The following is a 19123-nucleotide window of genomic DNA, read 5'->3' as shown; positions in this document are numbered from 1 at the left end:
CAGGTACACTGGGGAAGTTGGTAGTTGTATGTGTCTGATGAATAACGAATGTGGCTTGATAATTATCAAATTATCACCCTTCCCACCCTTCTTTCCCAGATCTTGCCTTCTGGTTATCTTTCTGGATTAGCTTGTCACTCCCATACATGCCTGAAGGAGTATAAATTGCTGTAGTATTTCTGGGTAATTTTCATAAAAATTAATGGACTTTTTATCAAGTGTGTCAAGCAACTTTCATAAACAGCACTAAACAACTTTGATAAAGGGTATTAAAAATCCCTCAGGCAGGGCACAGTAGCTCATGCCTGTAGTCTCAGCACTTTGGGAGGCTAAGGTAGGCAACTGCTTGAGCCCAGGAGTTTGAGACCAGCCTGGGCAACATAGTGAGACCCTATCTCTACAAAAGTAAAAACATTAGCCAGATGTGGTGTACACCTGTGGTCCCAGCAACTCGGGAGGCTGAGGTGGGAGGATTGCTTGAGCCCAGGAGTGCAGTGGTGCAATCACAAGCCACTGCAGGTGAGGCTGCAGGGTCTCACCTATGATGCCCAGGCTGGAGTGCAGTGGTGCAACTGGGTAACATAAGTGAGACCCTGTCTCAATTAAAATAAAAGCCCTCGACCAGCTCTGAACCAATTGCTGAACTCAGCAAAGTCTGTCATTCAACCAGTGTTTACTGGGCACCTGCTATGTGCCAGGAGCTGGGCAGCGTCAGGGAGGCGGGGTTAGACCAGTGAGGCTCTTGCCTTCAGGAAGTTTACAGTCTGGGGTGGGAAAAGAAGCAGCAAAACATGAGCAAGAAACAGTTGCAGAAGGTGATGAGTCAGGGCAAATAGCACAGATCCATCAGGGAGCAAGAGGACAAGCGCAGGCTGGATGGTGGAGAACGCTTCCTAGGGAGGGGCCATTTCAGTCTAAACACAGCCCGGGAACGCACGAGAGCCCAGAGGGTACCAGACGGTAGGTACAGAAGCGCTGAGGTGTGCACAATCTTGGTGCAGTCAAGGACCAGAGGGGCCAGGGAGGTGGAAATGTAGGAGGAAGATGCACAGACAGGGTGGGGAAGCGGGCAGGGGCCGAGGCAGCTGTGGCCTTGAATGGGAGGGGGTCAGATTTGATTCTTAGTGCAGTGGAAAGCCACTGGCGGGGGAGCCTTACACAGGAGAGGATTTGCTGACTTTTTTACTTAGCGCAACACTGTGCATTGCCTTAGGACAGCACTTTGGTGGCTGTGGCTGTTCTACTAAGAGGAAGTTACCTAAATAAATCGTCAAGAAAGTGCACAGGCTTGCGTAAAAATGTTCTTTCAAGTGTTGTTTATTACAGTGAAAGAAAAACGGAAACAATCTGAGTGTCCATCAGTGATGATAAATGGATGATGGTCTATCCATGCCTCGGAATCTGTGCATGCAGCCATTGCAACCACGGTGTGGCTAGACAGGCTAGGGCTTGAAGAGCTGGTCACAGTCCGATTAGCTAGACAATACTAATAGCAAAATCCCTTTTTAAAAAGCGTGTTTAAGCTGGGTGTGGTGGCTCACGCCTGTAATCCCAGCACTTTGGGAGGCCAAGGCAGGCGAATCACCTGAGATCAGGAGTCCGAGACCAGCCTGGCCAACATGGCGAAACCCCATCTCTATTAAAAATACAAAAGTTGGCTGGGCGCGGTGGCTCACACCTGTAATTCCAGCACTTTGGGAGGCCGAGATGGGCGGATCACGAGGTCAGGAGATCGAGACCATCCTGACTAATACAGTGAAACCCCGCCTCTACTAAAAATACAAAAAATTAGCCAGGTGTGGTGGCGGGTGCCTGTAGTCCCAGTTACTGGGGAGGCTGAGGCAGGAGTATGGCATGAACCCAGGAGGCGGAGCTTGCAGTGAGCCCAGATCGCACGACTGCACTCCAGCCTGGGCGACAGGGCGCGACTCCGTCTCAAAAAACAAAAATAGGCCGGGCGCGGTGGCTCAAGCCTGTAATCCCAGCACTTTGGGAGGCCGAGACGGGCGGATCACGAGGTCAGGAGATCGAGACCATCCTGGCTAACACAGTGAAACCCCGTCTCTACTAAAAATACAAAAACTTAGCCGGGCGAGGTGGCAGGCGCCTGTAGTCCCAGCTACTCGGGAGGCTGAGGCAGGAGAATGGCGTGAACCCGGGAGGCGGAGCTTGCAGTGAGCTGAGATCTGGCCACTGCACTCCAGCCTGGGTGACAGAGCGAGACTCCGTCTCAAAAAACAAAACAAAACAAAACAAAAACAAAAACAAAAAACAAAAAACAAACAAAAAATTAGCCCAGCCTGGTGGTGGGCGCCTGTAATCCTAGCTACAAGGGAGGCTGAGGCGCAAGAATCACTTGAACCTGGGGGGCAGAGGTTGCAATGAGCCGAGATCACGCCACTGCACTCCAGCCCGGGTGAAAGAGTGAGACTCTGTCTCAAACAAACAAACAACAAAAAAGCATGTTTGTATGTAAACATAGAAGAAACCTGAAAGAAAATACTCTGGAATGTTTACAGAGGTTGTTTCTAGGTGTCGGCTATTAAGGTCTTAAAATTATTTTCACTATATTGTTGAGGTTTCTCTAGTCTTCTTTTTGAGACACGGTCTTGCTCTGTCGCCCAGGCTGGAGTGCAGTGGTGTAATCTCCACTCACTGTAGCCTCCTCCACCTCCCAGGTTCAAGCAGTTCTCCTGCCTCAGCCTCCCGAGTAGCTGGGACTACAGGTATGTGCCACCATGCCTGGCTAACTTTTTTTTTTTTTGTATTTTTAGTAGAGACGGGGTTTTGCCCTGTTGGCCAAGCTGGTCTTGAACTCCTGGCCTCATGTGATCCTCCCACCTCAGCCTCCCGATGTGCTTGGATTACAGGCATGAGCCACTGCACGAGGCCTAGAGATGCCCTTTAAAGGCCAGAGTAAAGGGGCAGGAACAATCCAGGGATTCTCTAAAGAGCTCCCCAGAAGCCCAGGGCTCCCTCCTGGAGGCCAGCCAGGGACAGGCACGCAGTGCTGCATCCTCTTCAGTTGCCTTGAAAGTGACCCAGGGAGGAAGAGCTTGCCTTTTGGCATCATCCGACACACAGACGGGATTAAGGAGGGTGGACGGCCGCTTCTGGTCCCATGGGCAGACAGGGAAGCTGCCCGTGGAGTCCCGAACCCAGCATTAACAGGACGGCAGAAGAGGAACCCCCTGAGTGCTTGGTCTTCTGGCTTTTAAAAAGTGTAATTTCTTTTTAATTATTAAGAAATATCATTTATATGTACATAACTGTCTCTATATGTACGTACATGACTGTCGACACCGATGCTCCCCGACTTACAGTGCGTAGCGTCCTGATAAACCCATCGGAAGTCAGAAGCCCACATCAGAAATGCACTGAATACACCTCGCCTCCGTCACTGAATACACCTCGCCTCCATCACTGAATACACCTCGCCTCCGTCACTGAATACACCTCGCCTCCGTCACTGAATACGCCTCGCCTCCGTCACTGAATACGCCTCGCCTCCGTCACTGATTACGCCTCGCCTCCATCACTGAATACACCTCGCCTCCGTCACTGAATACACCTCGCCTCCGTCGCAGCTCAGCCTCGCCTACCTTCCGTGTGCTCAGGACACTGACCTTAGCCCACAGCTGGGCAAAATCACCTAACACAGGCCTATTTGACAAGGAAGTTAGTATGAAGAATTTTCAATCAAAATGCAAAATTCGAAGTATGGTTTTTGCTGAATACACATGGCTCTCACACCATTATAAAGTTGAAAAGTCGTAAGTTGAACGATCTTAAGTGTCTAGGACTGTCTGTATATGTGTACGTGTCTGTGAGTGTGTATGTGTCTGTGTCTGTGTATGTTATCTGTGTGTGTGTTTCTCTCTCTATATAATTTTTTTTTAAAGGATTCCAATCCTGGATGAGCACGGTGGCTCACACCTGTAATCCCAGCACTTTGGGGGGCTGAGGTGGGCGGATCACTTGAGGTAGGAATTCGAGACCAGCCTGGCCAACATGGTGAAACCCCATCTCTACTAAACATATATATAAAAAAAAAAATTAGCCAGGTGTGGTGGCAGGTGCCTGTAATTCCAGCTACTTAGGAGGCTGAGGCAGAAGAATCACTTGAACCCAGGAGGCAGAGGTTGCAGTGAGCTGAGATCGCGCCACTGCACCCCAGCCTCAGCGACAGAGGGAGACTCCATCAAAAAAAAAAAAAAAAAAAAAAGGATTCCAATCCTGTTCTCCCTGTTCTCCCAGAGTCTCACCCCTCTATTGATCCCTCAGAAATATTTAAAAGTTAGACAGATACAGGTTTGGTGCTTATCTTTAGGACCTTGGGCTGGTTAACCCTTTTCTCTGACCCTCAGTTTCCACATCTGTAAACTGGGTTCATCGAAGTGCCCACTCCTTAGGGACACTGTAAAAAGTCCATGAGCCTCTCCAGGAAGGTACCTGGGCCAGAGGCAAGCATCCAGCAGGTGCTCAGTAGCTGGGAGCTACAAATGCCATTGCCCCTGCTAGGCTTAAACCTCACCCTCCCTTCAAAGTGGGAATGTGGGGAGCGCAGGCCGGGTATGCACATGTGGTGAGGGAACTGTCCTCACAAAGCCCACACCCTAGGGAACTGTCAAACTTCTTCATCTTATTTGATGAAATATATCATTATTCTTCGGGGGGAAAAGTTTCAGACTAGCACGTACAACACAATCTCTATTTTGATTTCTATGTGTGTTTTATGTGCACAGAGGGAAAACAGGTCAAGAAAAGGTATAAATCAGCAGTTAACTGTGGTTAGCAGGGCACCTGTTGGGACTCTCACTTTTTGCTCTCTGGATGTAGTATTTAAATAAGTATATATTTCTTCTATTGTAAAGATAGGAACAAGTTTATCTTGGCATTTAAGGTTCTCCCTGGCCCCTTCTTGGGAAGGGTCTGTGCCCCAAGTTCAGTGGTCTGTCCAGGCTGAGGAAGTCAAGAGTGCTGCTTAAAAGCATGGATTCTGGTGCAGGTGGCCTAGGTTTGGGTCCCAGCTCTGCCCCTGGTAGGCTGGGTGACCTCGGGCAAGTTGCTTAACCTCTCTGTGCTTCCCTTTCTTTAATGATAAAATAGGGATAATGACATTTCCTACCTTGCAGGGCTGTTGGGGAATTAGATGTGCTAATGTGTGCAGAGCCAGTGGAAGTTTGGGATATGGGTGGAGGGAATGGGAACCCGCCTGTCTGCTATTAGCAGCTCCTCTGCAGAGCAGAGAGAACCTCATGTCCCAGCCTTGGTACAGCCTGGCTTGGGGGAGAGGGCGGTGCTCCTTAGATCTGGAAATGATAGCTCAGTAGTTTCTGTTTCTCAGGATTTCTGGACACATAGTGAGATCTTCAGTCACCCGACCCTTGAGATTCTCGGTGCTGAGTTGTCTAACACAGTAGCCACCAGTCGTGGGTGCTCACTGACACCCAAAACAGGCTTGTCCAAATGGAGATGTGCATAAGTGTGAAACACACACCAGATCTCCAAGATCTTGTATCCAAAACAGAATGTACATTTCTTATTTCTAATAATAATTTTCTGTTGATTACATATTGAAATAATACGGATACATTGGGATAAGTAAAATGCATCCTAAAATTTCCCTTCTATTACTTCTTCCTTTGGCTTCTAGAAACTTTAGAATTCCATGCATGCTCACATCATATCTCTACTGCACTTGCTATAGCAGACCACATCCCTCTGAGGACAGGGATTTTTTTCTCTTCTGTTCCCGGCTGTGTCCCCAGTCCCTAGCCCAGGGGCTGCCCGTAAGTGTTAGGTGAATGAATTTGCAATTCAGATGGATGTCCACCCATATACACCTTTGTATAAAGGTGAAATTTCAAAATGTCAAGTGAGCAAGAATGCTCACCATCATTGTTGATATATTTCCCAATCTCTTGCAAAATCTGTGTTAAAAATGGTTCTGGTCTAAGAAAAAATTCTGAACTGACATCCATCCAGATGTCTAGCATTTCCCCAAGAATATTCAGACACTTTCGTCCCAGTATTGAAAGCTCTTCCTGATGTCTTTTCTTTCCTTTGCCACCTGGCAGGCGGGGGTGAGAGAGCAGGTGCTAGTCTCTTATGTTGCCTCATTCCTGCATGGCTGCCTTTCGAAACGTCCAGGAAGTCCTCTTCTAGAAGAGGATCATTGCTCAACCAAAACCACGGTGAAGCAGAACTGACTTTGGACCCGTGTGCTGAGAATTCTGTCTGGGGGTTTTGGTGGTTGGTGTGATTGAAGGATTCCCTACATTTAAAATACAGTTTGCTGTGAACTGGTCACAGTATATACAACATCTGCATCTCCGTTGGGACTGCCTGTGACCCCTCTAGGGCTCTGCAACCATCAGGGACAGAGCCGCCCTCTGGCTCCAGGCTGGGTTTCCACAGCCCCTATTGGGAACAGGCTCCTGGGAAATTTCCCAGCCCCGTGCGTTGTGCAGAGACAGTGGCTGAGGTCCCAACTAAATAAGGAAAGGACAGGGCATGGCCATGCCCAGGTGTCTCTGCAGGGTTCTCTTGGGAGCCATGTCACCAAGCAGTCCCCTCTGGACAGTAAGACTGGCCCTCTTGATGCCTCCCTAAACTGTCCCTCCACAACAGTGACCCCCTGGGCCCTGCCGCTGGCATTGTCGTTTCTGCACTGTGTCTTCTCACTAGATGGCAAATGCCACGATGGCAGAGGTCCACTGTTGTGCTCCCTGTGGGATCCTGGGTGCCTGGGACATTATCTGCACTCACTAAGTGTATGATGCCTGCATGCAGTGAGTGTTGGAAGGAAGGAAGCCAGGATGAAAGAATGAATTCCTGGAAGATCCCTGACTCCTTATCCTGAGAGATGAGTCATGTAGGTCATTTCTTAGGATCGAGCCACCTGACCCTATAAGAAAAGAACCATGGCATCTTTTGAGGTTGTGGCAACAGGTGCCCCTGGGTTTTATGTCATGCTTCCTCTGAGCCACTAGCCGAGGGTTTCGCACACACTCTCTCACATAATTCTCATGGTGACCCATTAGAGCAGCCGCCAAGGCTTGGGGAGACTGCCTGCCCGAGGTGACCCCACCGGGGAGTGGGTGAGCAGCATCCTCAGTGCAGTGGGTGCCACGTACTGTCCTGGCCACCAGCCTGTGTGGGGCTCCAGTGCTCACTCCCCTTCTGAGATACGAGTTCTGTGGACTTGATCACCTGTGCCCTGGGTCCCAGCACAGGTGTGCGATGAATAATCAGTAAATGAATGACTGTTTTTGTTGTTGTTGTTGTTTTTTGAGATGGAGTCTTGCTCTGTCACTCAGGCTGGAGTGCAGTGGCGTGATCTCGGCTCACTGCAACCTCCAGCTCCTGGTTTCAAGCGATTCTCCTGCTTCAGCCTCTTGAGTAGCTGGGATTACAGGCGTGCACTACCATGCCTGGCTAATTTTTGTATTTTTAGTAAAGACGGGGTTTTATAATATTGGTCAGGCTGGTCTTGAACTCCTGAACTTAGATGATCCGCCTGTCTTGGCCTCCCAAAGCGCTGGGATTACAGGTGTGAGCCACCACTCCTCACTGAATGACTCTTAGTAGCAAAATAATATCAGAGTCATGGGTATAAAATCTTGAAGATGTGGTATGTGTTTCACACTTATGCACATCTCCAAATGGGCTCAGGACAAGCCCGTTTCAGGTCTCAGTGAGCACCCACCACTGGTGGCTGCTGTATTGGACAACTCAGGGCTGAGAATCTCAAGGGTTGGATGACCGAAAATCCCTCTATGTGTCCAGAAACCCTAAGAAACAGAAACTATGGAGCTGTTATTTCCACATCTAACAGGCTCTGCACTCTCCCCCAAGCCAGGCTGGAGCAAGGGTGGGGCGTGAGTGCTGACTGACTCATTTCAGATTTGCCAGGTTCGGGTCACTCTTAGAACAGCGGCTGTCACACTCACAACGCCCCGGAGGGCCTGCTCAGACCCAGTCTGCTGGGCCCCTCACAGAGATTCCGATTCAGCGGGACTGGGTGGGGCCGGAGGATGTGCTTTTCCAACAAGCTCTGGGTCGATATGGACACCGTCAGCCTGGGGACCCCACCTGGAGACCTCCTGCCCTGCCACCACCCCAGGGGGCAGGTAATATTATTCCCCCCTTTATAAGTGAGGAAACTGAGGCACAGAGAAGCTGAAACCAAGCATTATCACAGACGCCAGTCCACAGGACAAAGGAGCAGAGAGTCCCAGAAGGAAGAGAAGCAAAGTCTTAACTCTGGAAATGCTGCAGAAAATCACTAAAATCTTTCTAGAGTGCAGAAGGCACCAGTGACATCTGTGCTTGGGAGGGATGCCTGGAAGACACCTACAAAGACAGCGACAGTGGCGATCTGGGTGGGTGTCATGGGAAGAGAGAAAGACGGGCAGCCCCCCAAACCCTGGGTGATAGCGGCGGGGGTGGGGAAGCTGCTTCGGGGGCCTTCTCTCCCTCCGTGCCCTCCCCAGGCGCCTACCAATGGGGCCCCACAAGGAGGCCCCTGTCCCCAGCCCACAGGGCACTGCCGTGATGTTCTCATGAATCAGCCCGACAGGGAACAAATCCCAGCTGCCTGCGCTGCTCAGGGAGACTGTTTTCTCTTAAAGAGGGTACAAAGAGCTCAGTAAATTGATGCCCTGGGATTTCTTTCCAGCCCGGCCAGGAAATTCCTCCTAATCAGCTGCTTCATTTCCCTCCCATTAAATCAGTGGAATTTCCCTTCATTAAGCTTTTCCCAAACAAAGGCCGCGCGTGCTGAAGGAGAAAACGTGGAAGCTGTCTACTCGGGCTCTTCGGGGCTGCCGATGGCACAGTCACCGGGCAGGGGTCCCGGGAAGAATGGGCATGATCTGGGTACAAGTGACGCTGCGGCGTCTTCACAGGGTGAGCCCGCTGCTCAAAGTGCCCAGGAGGCTGGCGGTGGAAGCAGGGCCCGTGTTCCAGGAGGCAGGGAGGCTTGAGCGTCCAAGGTCCCAGGGCACGTTACAGTCTTGATTTTATTCCTTCTCTAAAGAGCGGCCCTCAAATATGAACTCTTCAACATTGCCCCATTATGAGCTCACCTGTGGTCCCTCAAAATCCGTATGTTAAAGTCCTAAAAGTCCTAACGCTCAAGTGCACCTCAGAATGTGACTGTATTTGGAGATCTTTAAAGAGATAATCACAGCGGCAGAGTGCGGTGGCTCGTGCCTGTAATCCCAGCAGTTTGGGAGGCCAAGCCAGGCGCATCACCTGAGGTCAGGAGTTTGAGACTAGCCTGGCCAACATGGCGAAACCCCATCTCTAGTAAAAATACAAAAATTAGTGGGGCGTGGTGCCGCATGCCTGTGATCCCAGTTACTCGGGAGGCTGAGTGCCTTTTCTGAAGGACACTCGGGAAACGCCTCACTTAGGAATTTCACTTCTAGGGACTTCTTTTTTTTTGTTTTTTCTTTTTTTTTTTAAGACAGACTTTTGCTCTTGTTGCCCAGGCTGGAATGCAGTGGCGCAATCCTGGCTCACTACAGCCTCCACCTCCTGGGTTCAAGCAATTCTCCTGCCTCACCTGACCTCAGGTGATCCACCCACCTCTACCTCCCACAGTGCTGGGATTACAGGCTTGAGTCAGCACACCCCGCCCACTTCTAGGGATTTAAGGAAACAATCACAGTGTGCAGAGATTGCCGGAGAAGGCTACTTACTAGGGGAGGATCTGCCCCCCCCCTACAGATGGAAAGGACTTACACCAGCTATGAAGAGAAGCACGTTACAGTCATTCGCAGTCACTGCTAATGACTTATGGTTGTAGATTTCCATAAAGGTATGGTCTCGAGTGGGAATACAGAGTAATCAACATAACCCTCATTTGCAGGGTGCTTCTTACTGCCAGGCACTAGGTAGGCACCATCTCCGTTCACCCCCCAACAGCTCTGTGGGGCAGGGTCTACTATTATCCCTATTTCACAGAGGAGAAAACTGAGGCTTAAGGAAATCAGGTGGCTTGCTCGGGGCCACAAAGCTGGTAAGAAACAGGGCCCAAGTCTGTAGGACTCCAGGCTCCCTGATCTTATTTAACTCTATGTAACTATATTACGATGTAGCTTTATATGACTAGTATGTAACTATCATTTGATCCCATTTTTTGTGGGAAAAAAATGCACACACACACAAAGAAAAACAACCGGAAGGACGCACGCCAAGAAATCTAACAGTAATTCTCCCCGCTGATGAGTTACGGATGATTGTTTATCTTCGGGCTTATCTGATGTTCCTACAGATTCTAAATTTTCTATAAAAACGTTCATTGATAATAGGAAAAAAAGTTCTTTTTTTTTTTTTTCCTTAATCCCAAATGTGATAGTAGGGAAAAGCATTCCCTATTTTGAAAAACAAAAGAAAGAGAAAAGCAAAGAAGGCTCTTACCTGGGAGTCCTGGTAAGAATTCATGCAAGTCTACCGGAGTTTTATTTTAAAGGGTAATGACTCTGGGCCTCTTCCCAGGCCCCCTGAGGGACCCTTAGCAGCCGGGCTTGGGTGTCAGAGGTTGGAGAACACCGCCCTACCTTTCAGACTGAACTCCGTTCCTGAGCGAGCCCACGTAGGTCTTCTTTTTGTCCACGGGCATCACGTCCACGTCACCCCCGCTCTCGTCGCTGATGACTCCTGCGTGCACGGCTGTCTTGCAGATGCTCGAGGTCTGGAAGCACAGGAGGGACTGTGGTCAGGGACGGGGGTTCCAGTTCACAGGTCAAGCCAGCTGGGGCTCAACCATTCACTGCCGGGCGCCCCAGCTGGTGGGGTGTCGACCACATCAACCCCTGGGAAATAATCATCACTACCTTGATACCTCGGTGGTCTCTCCAGAGAGACTGGACATCATGCATTCATTCATTTGTTCAACAAGTGTTTTCTAAGCACCTATTATATGCCAGGCACTGGATTAGGAACTGGGGGAATTCAGCAGGGAACAAGATAAAGACCTTGCCTTCATGAAGTCGAGTGAGCAAATAAATAAATACACAAATGAGGTATTGTCGGTTATGAAGAAAACAAAACCAGCTAAATGCCTGGGTGGAGGGGGCCTGCCTGAGAGTAGTTTCATCAGGGGGAACTGCTCAGGGAAGGTTGAACGACAGAAAGGAAACAGTCACAGCCGTGGGAACGTCTCTGCACAGAGCATCCCAGGCAGAGGGAAAGGCTCGTGCAAACGCCCTGGGGTGGATGTGAACTCATCACGTCCAAGAAACAGACAGACGGACAGGGTGGCTGGAATACAGTGAGTCAGGCAGAACGTGGCAGGAGGTGTGGGCAGGGGCCATTCATGCCGTGTAGACTGGACACGCGGTGGGTTCTGGACTATTCTAGGTACTAAGGGAGCAGCTGGGTGCCACACAGAGGCAGGATGTGCTGTTTTCTGACATCATCAACGAGTTCAATTTCTGGGTGATAAAACCTGCCAGGCTCAAGGGATCCTCCCACCTCAGCCTCGCCAGTAGCTGGGACGACAGTTGTGTACCACAACACCTGGCTAACTTTTAAAAGTTATTTGTAGGGACAAGGTCTCGCTGTGTTGCTCACGTTGGTCCTGAACTCCTGGGTTCAAGCAATCCTCCTGCCTTGGCCTCTCAAAGTGCTGGGATGACAGGCATGAGCCACTGCACCCGGCCCCATTGCTGGTTTTGAAGATGGAATAAGAGGCCATGAGCCAAGGAATGCAGGTGGCCTCTAGAAGCCGGAAAAGGCAAGAAAACGGATTCTCCTTTGAAGCCTCTAGAAGGAACCAGCTCTGTTGCCACCTTGATTTTACCCTGGTGACACCCACGTTGGACTTCTGGCCTCCAGAACTGTAAAGATAATAAACCTGGGTTTCTTTAAGCCACCACGTCTGTGGTGATTTATTCTAACAGTAATAGGAACCGAACAGCTTCTAACCACTGTCCACAAAAATGTCCCCACTGTGGGTAGATCTAGTGATCTGATTTATGAAGTCCCTTAAGTTTGATGACTTCAGATTTATCTATCTATCTATCTATCTATCTATCTATCTATCTATCTATCTATCTATTTTTTGAGATGGAGTTTCGCTCTTACTGCCCAGGCTGGAGTGCAATGGTGCAATCTCAGCTTACTGCAGCCTCTGCCTCCTGGGTTCAGGTGATTCTTCTGCCTCAGTCTCTTAAGTAGCTGGGATTACAGGCATGCACCACCATGCCCGGCTATTGTGTTTTTAGTAGAGACAGGGTTTCTCCATGTTGGTCAGGCTGGTCTCGAACTCCCAACCTCAGGTGATCCGCCCGCCTCGGCCTCCCAAAGTAACGGGATTACAGGCGTGAGCCGCTGCGCCCGGCCTGACTTCAAATTTATAGGAAATGGAATCTCCAGGAGAATGGCACCATGGATATCTGGACAACAGGCTCACCCAGGCTCATGGACTCGCCTCATCAGTCCCCCGCAGCAACTTGCTAATTTAAGGAAAGATGAAAAGCCGGACCCGTTGTCTACAGAGCAGGAAGACAGACTCCAGTCTTGCCTCCATTCACAACCGAGTGACGTCAGGGCCGTGGCTGTCAGGGGACTGAGCCCCCAGGCACTCTGTGCGTCAAAGGTGGGGAGGTGAATGGTGCAGGCTCCCGTGTTCTGTCCTCCCCGCGTGTGTAGTGTGCAGACAGAAGCCACCACCAGCAGGTTTGAGCCTGAAAGCTCAACATCCAGCAATGGGTCACTCAGCGGGAGGGCAGGGCTGGGCTCTGTCACCTCTGAAACCCTCCCCTCTGCACAGTACTCGACCCCAGGGGTCATCAGGGAGAAGATGAAGTCCCAGCCACTGGTTCACCAAGCTGGCACCTCCTTCAAGAAAAGAGCAAGACATGGTGGAGAAGATGAAGCTGGGATGATTCCATTTATAGGAGGCATCCAAAGAAGTCAAATTCATGGAGACAGAGAGTACAGGGGCTGGCGGAGGGGAAGTAGGAAACTGCAGTTCAGTGGGTGCAGAGTTCCAGATTTGCAAGACGAAACAGTTCCGGAGGTCTAACCCATTACAATGTGAATACGCTTAATACAACTAAGCTGTGCACTTAAAAATGGTTAAGTGGGTAAGTTTTATGTTACATATTTTTTTTGGGGGTGGGGGGCAGGGTCTCACTTTGTCACCCAGGCTGGAGTGCAGTGATACCATCTGGGCTCAGCAGAGCTTTGACCTCCCGGGCTCAAGTGATCCTCCCACCTCAGCTTCCCATGTAGCTGGGACTGCAGGCACGCACCACCACGCCTGACTAATTTTTCCATTTTCTTTAGAGATAGGGTTTCACCATGTTGCTCAGGCTGGTCTCAAACTCCTGGCCTCAAACGATCCTCCCACCTTGGCCTCTCAAAATGCCAGGATTACAGGTGTGAGCCATTGCTCGGCTTATGTTGTATTTTTTTTTTAACTACAACAGAGAAGGGAGTGGGGAGCTAAACCCAAGCTCGGGGAGCCTTTGTAGAAATAATCAGTGACCCCTCGATAGAGGCCAGACCACCACCGTCCCCGGCACAGTCTCATAGCTCCTTTGTCCCCTGTCCTTACCACTGTCCTCGGCCCATTTGGGGGCCCCGGAAGCATTGCTAAGGCCAAAGAGAGCCTGTGTCTCAGGATCCACTGTAAAAGGACAGTTTGTCTGGAAAATGCACCCTGAGCTGCCCTTTGAATGTGACAAACACCACAATCTAGCAGGTTCCAGGCATGAGGGAATGAACAGAGGTGGACTCTTTGAAAATACCAGTTTGGCCGGGTGCGGTGGCTCACACCTGCAATCCCAGGACTTTGGGAGGCCTAGGCAGGCAGATCACCTGAGGTCAGGAGTTCGAGACCAGCCTGGCCAACATGGCAAAACCCTGTCTCTTTTATTTTTATTTTATTTTATTTTTATTTTTTGAGACGGAGTCTCGCCCTGTTGCCCAGGCTGGAGTGCAGTGGCCGGATCTCAGCTCACTGCAAGCTCCGCCTCCTGGGTTTACGCCATTCTCCTGCCTCAGCCTCCCGAGTAGCTGGGACTACAGGCGCCCGCCACCTCGCCCGGCTAGTTTTTTTGTACTTTTTAGTAGAGACGGGGTTTCACCGTGTTAGCCAGGATAGTCTCGATCTCATGATCCGCCCGTCTCGGCCTCCCAAAGTGCTGGGATTACAGGCTTGAGCCACCGTGCCCAGCCTCTTTTAAAAATACAAAAATTAGCCGGGCATGGATCTAGACGAGCCTGGACAACATAGAGAGACCTGGTCTCTACAAAAAATTTAAAAAATTAGTCAGGCGTCACGGCACATGCCTGTAGTTCCAGCTACATGGGTGACTGAGGTGGGAGGAACGCTTGGGCCCAGGAGGTTGAGGCTGCAGTGGGCTGCGATGGCACCACTGCACTCCAGCCTGTGCGACAGAGCTCGAGACCCCATCTCAAAAAAAAAAAAAAAAAGAGTGGATCCAGCATTCCCACATTAACAGTCATAGGCCTATTCAGAAAAACAAAAAACAAAAGAGAAAAGTGGAGCCAACACACACATTCATATCAAAGACCTGAAAAGTGGATTTCCTGCTTTCCAGGATTCGTTTACTGAGTAACTGAAGGCCACTTTCTAAAAACCCTGTGCTAACATGTCTTCATTTTCTTCAATAAATAAACTAAACTAAACGGATGAGGGCGGGGTTCCTTAGCCCAAAGCGGGATCCTGGGTATCTGGGAGGCCCTGGAGTTGCAGGCAGAAGGCTGTGAACCAGCAGGGGCTGGTGTTAGCACAGGGCATGGGAAACCCCTCAGCCCTGGGCAAACCGGGGTGGCCAGCCTCCCTGCCTGAACCGGGACGCATTTTCCCCCTTCAGAGGAAAGATCCACAACTTCTTAATTCTCAGAGAGCTCTGTGCCCGGCTAAGGACTAAGGAGCAATAACTTTGCATCCAACTCAAAGAGAAGCGAGGAGACTTGAAGATGAAGTGACCATTTTAGAATTCCTCTCAAAAGGGGCAAGTTTGGTAAGTGAACACAATCAGGCTCATTGTTCTTTACAGCAGGCGGAGTCCTTGGTGCTTGGATAAGTTCTCATACTTGTGCAGGTTTCAGAATCCACCCCCGCCCCTACCCGAGGGCTGGAGCAGATTTCTAGGCCCCGCTCTCAGCATTCAGGATCAGTGGTTGAGAGGAGCCAGAGAATTTGCATTTCCAACAACAACAACAAGATGAAATAAGGCCTCCAGGCTCTCTGTCTCTCTGAGCATTGCTCACACTGCCAACGGCTGCAGCACCAGGAGCAAGGCCCGGGCTGTTTCCCAATGGAACGCCAGGAGGGACCCATCCCTTCCGTGTCGCAAGCTCAACCGCTAAAAGCCCTGGCGGGGGAGGGGCACCCTCCTAGCTGAGACCTGCCAAGAGGTTCTGGTAGGCAGCCCCAGAGGCGGCGCTTTGACTCAGTCCCTGGAGGATTTCTGGACACAAAAGTGACACAAAGTTTTCTGTGATAACATCAAGCCGCAGGGCATCAGTACGAAAAGCTCACACCCATGGCGGGATCTTTCTCACACCACAGGCCCTGTTATCAACAGGCACATCTCCCACGCAAACACCTTTCCTTTCTCCCACACCTCTCCTCTCAGCAGGCTTCAGTAAACGGGACAAGGCGTCCAATTCCTTTTCTCAGGGCCTGTTGCAACAGGAATACCTGAGTATTTATTAACAATTGATATCCATGAGGTTGGTAACCAATCCTGCATCCAGCGCTTGCTGGCTGTGTGACCTGGGATGACCTGTGTGAACCCCAGAGCCCCTCCTTTCTCTGCGTAAACCAGATCAGGTCACATCCTCACGCGTCTTTGTTCTAAGCAATTCACATGCGTGGACACAGTGATCCCAACAACTCTACAAGGTAGGTGTTATCTTTATCATTCCCTTTCAACAGACAGGCAGACTGAGGGGCGGGGGGCTCGCACCTTGCCCCAAATCACTCAGCTGATAAAGATCAGAGGCGGGACTGCCGCGTGGAGCCGTGGAGCCGGCGATCTGTCCACTGTCCTACATAGGGTGATGACAGTGAGGAAGAAGAGGGCTCCTGGGAAGATTAAAGAAGGGCTGAGCGCGGTGGCTCACGCCTGTAATCCCAGCACTTTGGGAGGCAGAGGCAGGCAGATCACTTGAGGTCAGCAGTTCGAGACCAGCCTGGCCAACATGGAGAAATCCCGTCTCTACTAAAAATACAAAGATTAGCTTGGTGTGGTGGCACACGCCTGTAATCCCAGCTACTTGGGAGGCTGGGGCAGGAGAATTGCTTGAACCCAGGAGGCGGAGGTTGCAGTGAGCCGAGGTCACGCCACTGCACTCCAGCCTGGGTGACAGAGAGTGAGACTCTGTCTCAAAAAAAAAAAAAAAAAAAGATTAAATAAGACCCCAGGCTTAACGCAGGATGGCACACAGCACATGCTTAGTAGGTGTCAGTCAAGACAAATGCCACCGCCATGATTGCCATAGTCACCACCGCCAGAACAGAAAACTCCCAGGGGCTTGTCCTCGCCAGCCCAGTGGTCCTCAACATGCAGTTCCAGACCAGCAGGGTCACCTGGGAACTTGTTGGAAATGCAGATTCTCTGGCTTCACCCAGCCCCACTGATCCTGAACGATTCCAGGGCGAGGCCTGGAAATCTGCTCCAGCCCTCAAGGAGGTGCGGGGGTGGATTCTGATATGTGCACAAGTGTGAGAACGTATCCAAGCACCAAGGAGGACGGGGAGGACAGAAGACTGAGGTTCAGAGGAGGGGAAAGGTTGCCCGGCTTCCCACAACTGGCAAATGTCACCGTCGTGGCTCGGCTCCCTGGGCCACACCCCGATGCTTCTGTCTGCAGCTCGCCACACAGCGAGGGGTCTGCCAGGAAATGCAGTCCTGGTGAACAGGCGGGAGCCACAGGCAGGAACAGGCCCTTTGAAGGTCTGGAGGCAGCTCTCCCAAAATCAATCCCATAGCTAAACAGACATTTTCCAAAAGCCATCATCATTTCCCAGAATACAGTGACCTAGAAACTAAGGCCAGAAAAGAACCTCTCATACGGAGGAGGCTTTCTTCCTTCCCTCCTTGTCTCCTTCCCTCTTCCCTGCTTCATTCTTTCTTCCTTTTTTAAGAGCTGTTTAAGTACTGACTACTGCACTATCTTCATTGATTTATTCCTCCAACAAACAATGATAGTGTCAAGCCCTGTCATGAGCACTGTGGTCCCAAAAGCTCAAAATCCTAGTGACACTTGTTCGTGAAGACTGCACGTAGCTCTTCACCCTCATGCCTGTTCATATCGGTGTAACTATGAATGCAGGTAACATTAAGCAAGGCAAGATAGACCAGGGAAGGAGCAGAGTCTAAAGCCGGACACATCTTCATCTGTTTGTCATCTTTGCCACATGCTTACTGCGTGGATTTGGACAGGTTACGATGAGCCTTGTTTTCTTCCGACAGGGATAAGGATAAAGATACCTAGAAATGGTGTTTTTAAAGGACCTAAAACATAGTATGTGTTGAATAAAAGGCAGCCTTTTGGCCGGCTGCAGTGGCTCATGCAGGTAATCCCAGCACTTTGGGAGGCCAAGGCGGGTGGATCACCTGAGGTCAGGAGTTCGAGACCAGCCTGGCCAACATGGTGAAACCCCATCTCTACTAAAAATACAAAAATGAGCTGGGTGTGGTGGCGGGCGCCTGTAATCCCAGCTACTCGGGAGGCAGAGGCAGGAGACTCGCTTGAACTTGGGAGGTTGCAGTGAGCTGAGATTGTGCCATTGCACTCCAGCCTGGGCGACAGGGGCAAAACTGTCTCAAAAAAAAAAAAAAAAAAAAAAAGTAGCCTTCTATTGTTGCAAACATCCATTAAGTTCTTGCATTTCTTTTCTTTTCTTTTTTTTTTTTTTTTTTGCTTTATAGGTTTAGCTGCTATATTGTTTGGTGTGTATAATTTTTATTCCTTTTCCAGTAAACTGTATCTTTTGTGCCATTGTGTAACATTGCTTTATCTCATTCAGTACATTTAACTTTAAATTCCACTTTTTCAGAGAGGAATATTGGCACTCTTGCTTTTCATGTGTTTGTTTGTATTTGACTGGGATAGCTTTGCCCAGCTCTTTATTTTTATATCATTTGAAAACCTCAGACTCTGTCTCTTAATGGTAGAATTTGGTTCAAACATTTGGTGTAATAATCGACATATATTATTTTACTCCTTCATAAAAATTCTAACTCTTATAACTCAATTTTAGCTGAATCACTTTCAAGAAGGAAAAAAGACCCATTTAAAGAGGAAAGAAAAAAGATAGGGCGAAAACGCTTAGTCATGAAGCCTGCTCTGACCTTACAGAGCCCAGTGACCTCATATTTACAGGAATCTGTAACAAATTAATGCGGACAGAGGCAAAGATGGTGGTGGGGAGGCGGGGGAGAGCTGTAAAGGAGGGGATGATGACAAGCAGCTGAGTAAAGCACTATCTGCAGGCCGGGTGCAGTGGCTCACCCCTATAATCCCAGCACTTTGGGAGGCCAAGGAGGGAGGATCGCTCGAGCCCAGGAGTTTGAGATCAGCCTGAGCAACATAGTGAGACCCCGTCTCTATTCAGAAAATAAAAAAATAAAAAACATTAGCTAGAGATGAATGATGCTGCCCTAATCACGGAATTTTAGATCTAGAAGATTCCCTGGATTTGATAATCCCAGTTCTGGGCCATTCAACCACAAGGAAACAGCTTGGCAAGATCACACAGCCTGCTGGCAGCAGAACTGGGACCACAATCACATCGTCTGTGTCACCATGTCCCCAAACCCTGGACAACCAGAGGGAACAGACTGTGTTCTGCAGGATTCACCTAAGAAAAACCAGGCTAAAGCTCCCTGGTTAAAATTCGGAGGGAAAGAATAGAGGAAGAGATTCGTATAACGAGAGTGCTATTAACAAGTAGTAAATTAGGGTAGTCTGTATTATCTTCTTTGTGCTTTTAGCTAGGTGTGTGCATAACCGAGAAGAAATACAGTGCGTGGACCAGTTGCTATAAATGCATCCAGAGAGCTGGGAAGGTGACTAAATAGCTGGAAAAATGAACTATCTGAAGCATGAGAGCCTTCAAACT

At 49.8% G+C, this 19123-nt stretch overlaps 1 protein-coding gene across 2 annotated transcripts in view; it reads right to left on the bottom strand.

Annotated features, from left to right (window-relative positions):
* The window catches only part of CRISPLD2 (cysteine rich secretory protein LCCL domain containing 2), an 89025-nt gene that overhangs the window by 9979 nt on the left and 59923 nt on the right, over nucleotides 1–19123 (bottom strand). For both annotated transcript variants that reach the window (XM_001112988.5, XM_015126725.3), the window contains exon 14: nucleotides 10572–10705. In XM_001112988.5, coding sequence (XP_001112988.3) covers nucleotides 10572–10705 — 134 coding nt within the window. The remainder of the gene's footprint in view (nucleotides 1–10571; nucleotides 10706–19123) is intronic.

This window comes from Macaca mulatta, chromosome 20 (genome assembly GCF_049350105.2).
Source record: "Macaca mulatta isolate MMU2019108-1 chromosome 20, T2T-MMU8v2.0, whole genome shotgun sequence".
In the NCBI taxonomy this organism is placed as follows: Eukaryota; Metazoa; Chordata; class Mammalia; order Primates; family Cercopithecidae; genus Macaca; species Macaca mulatta.
Note: the sequence above shows the minus strand (reverse complement) of the source record. Positions and strands in the feature narration are given on the sequence as shown.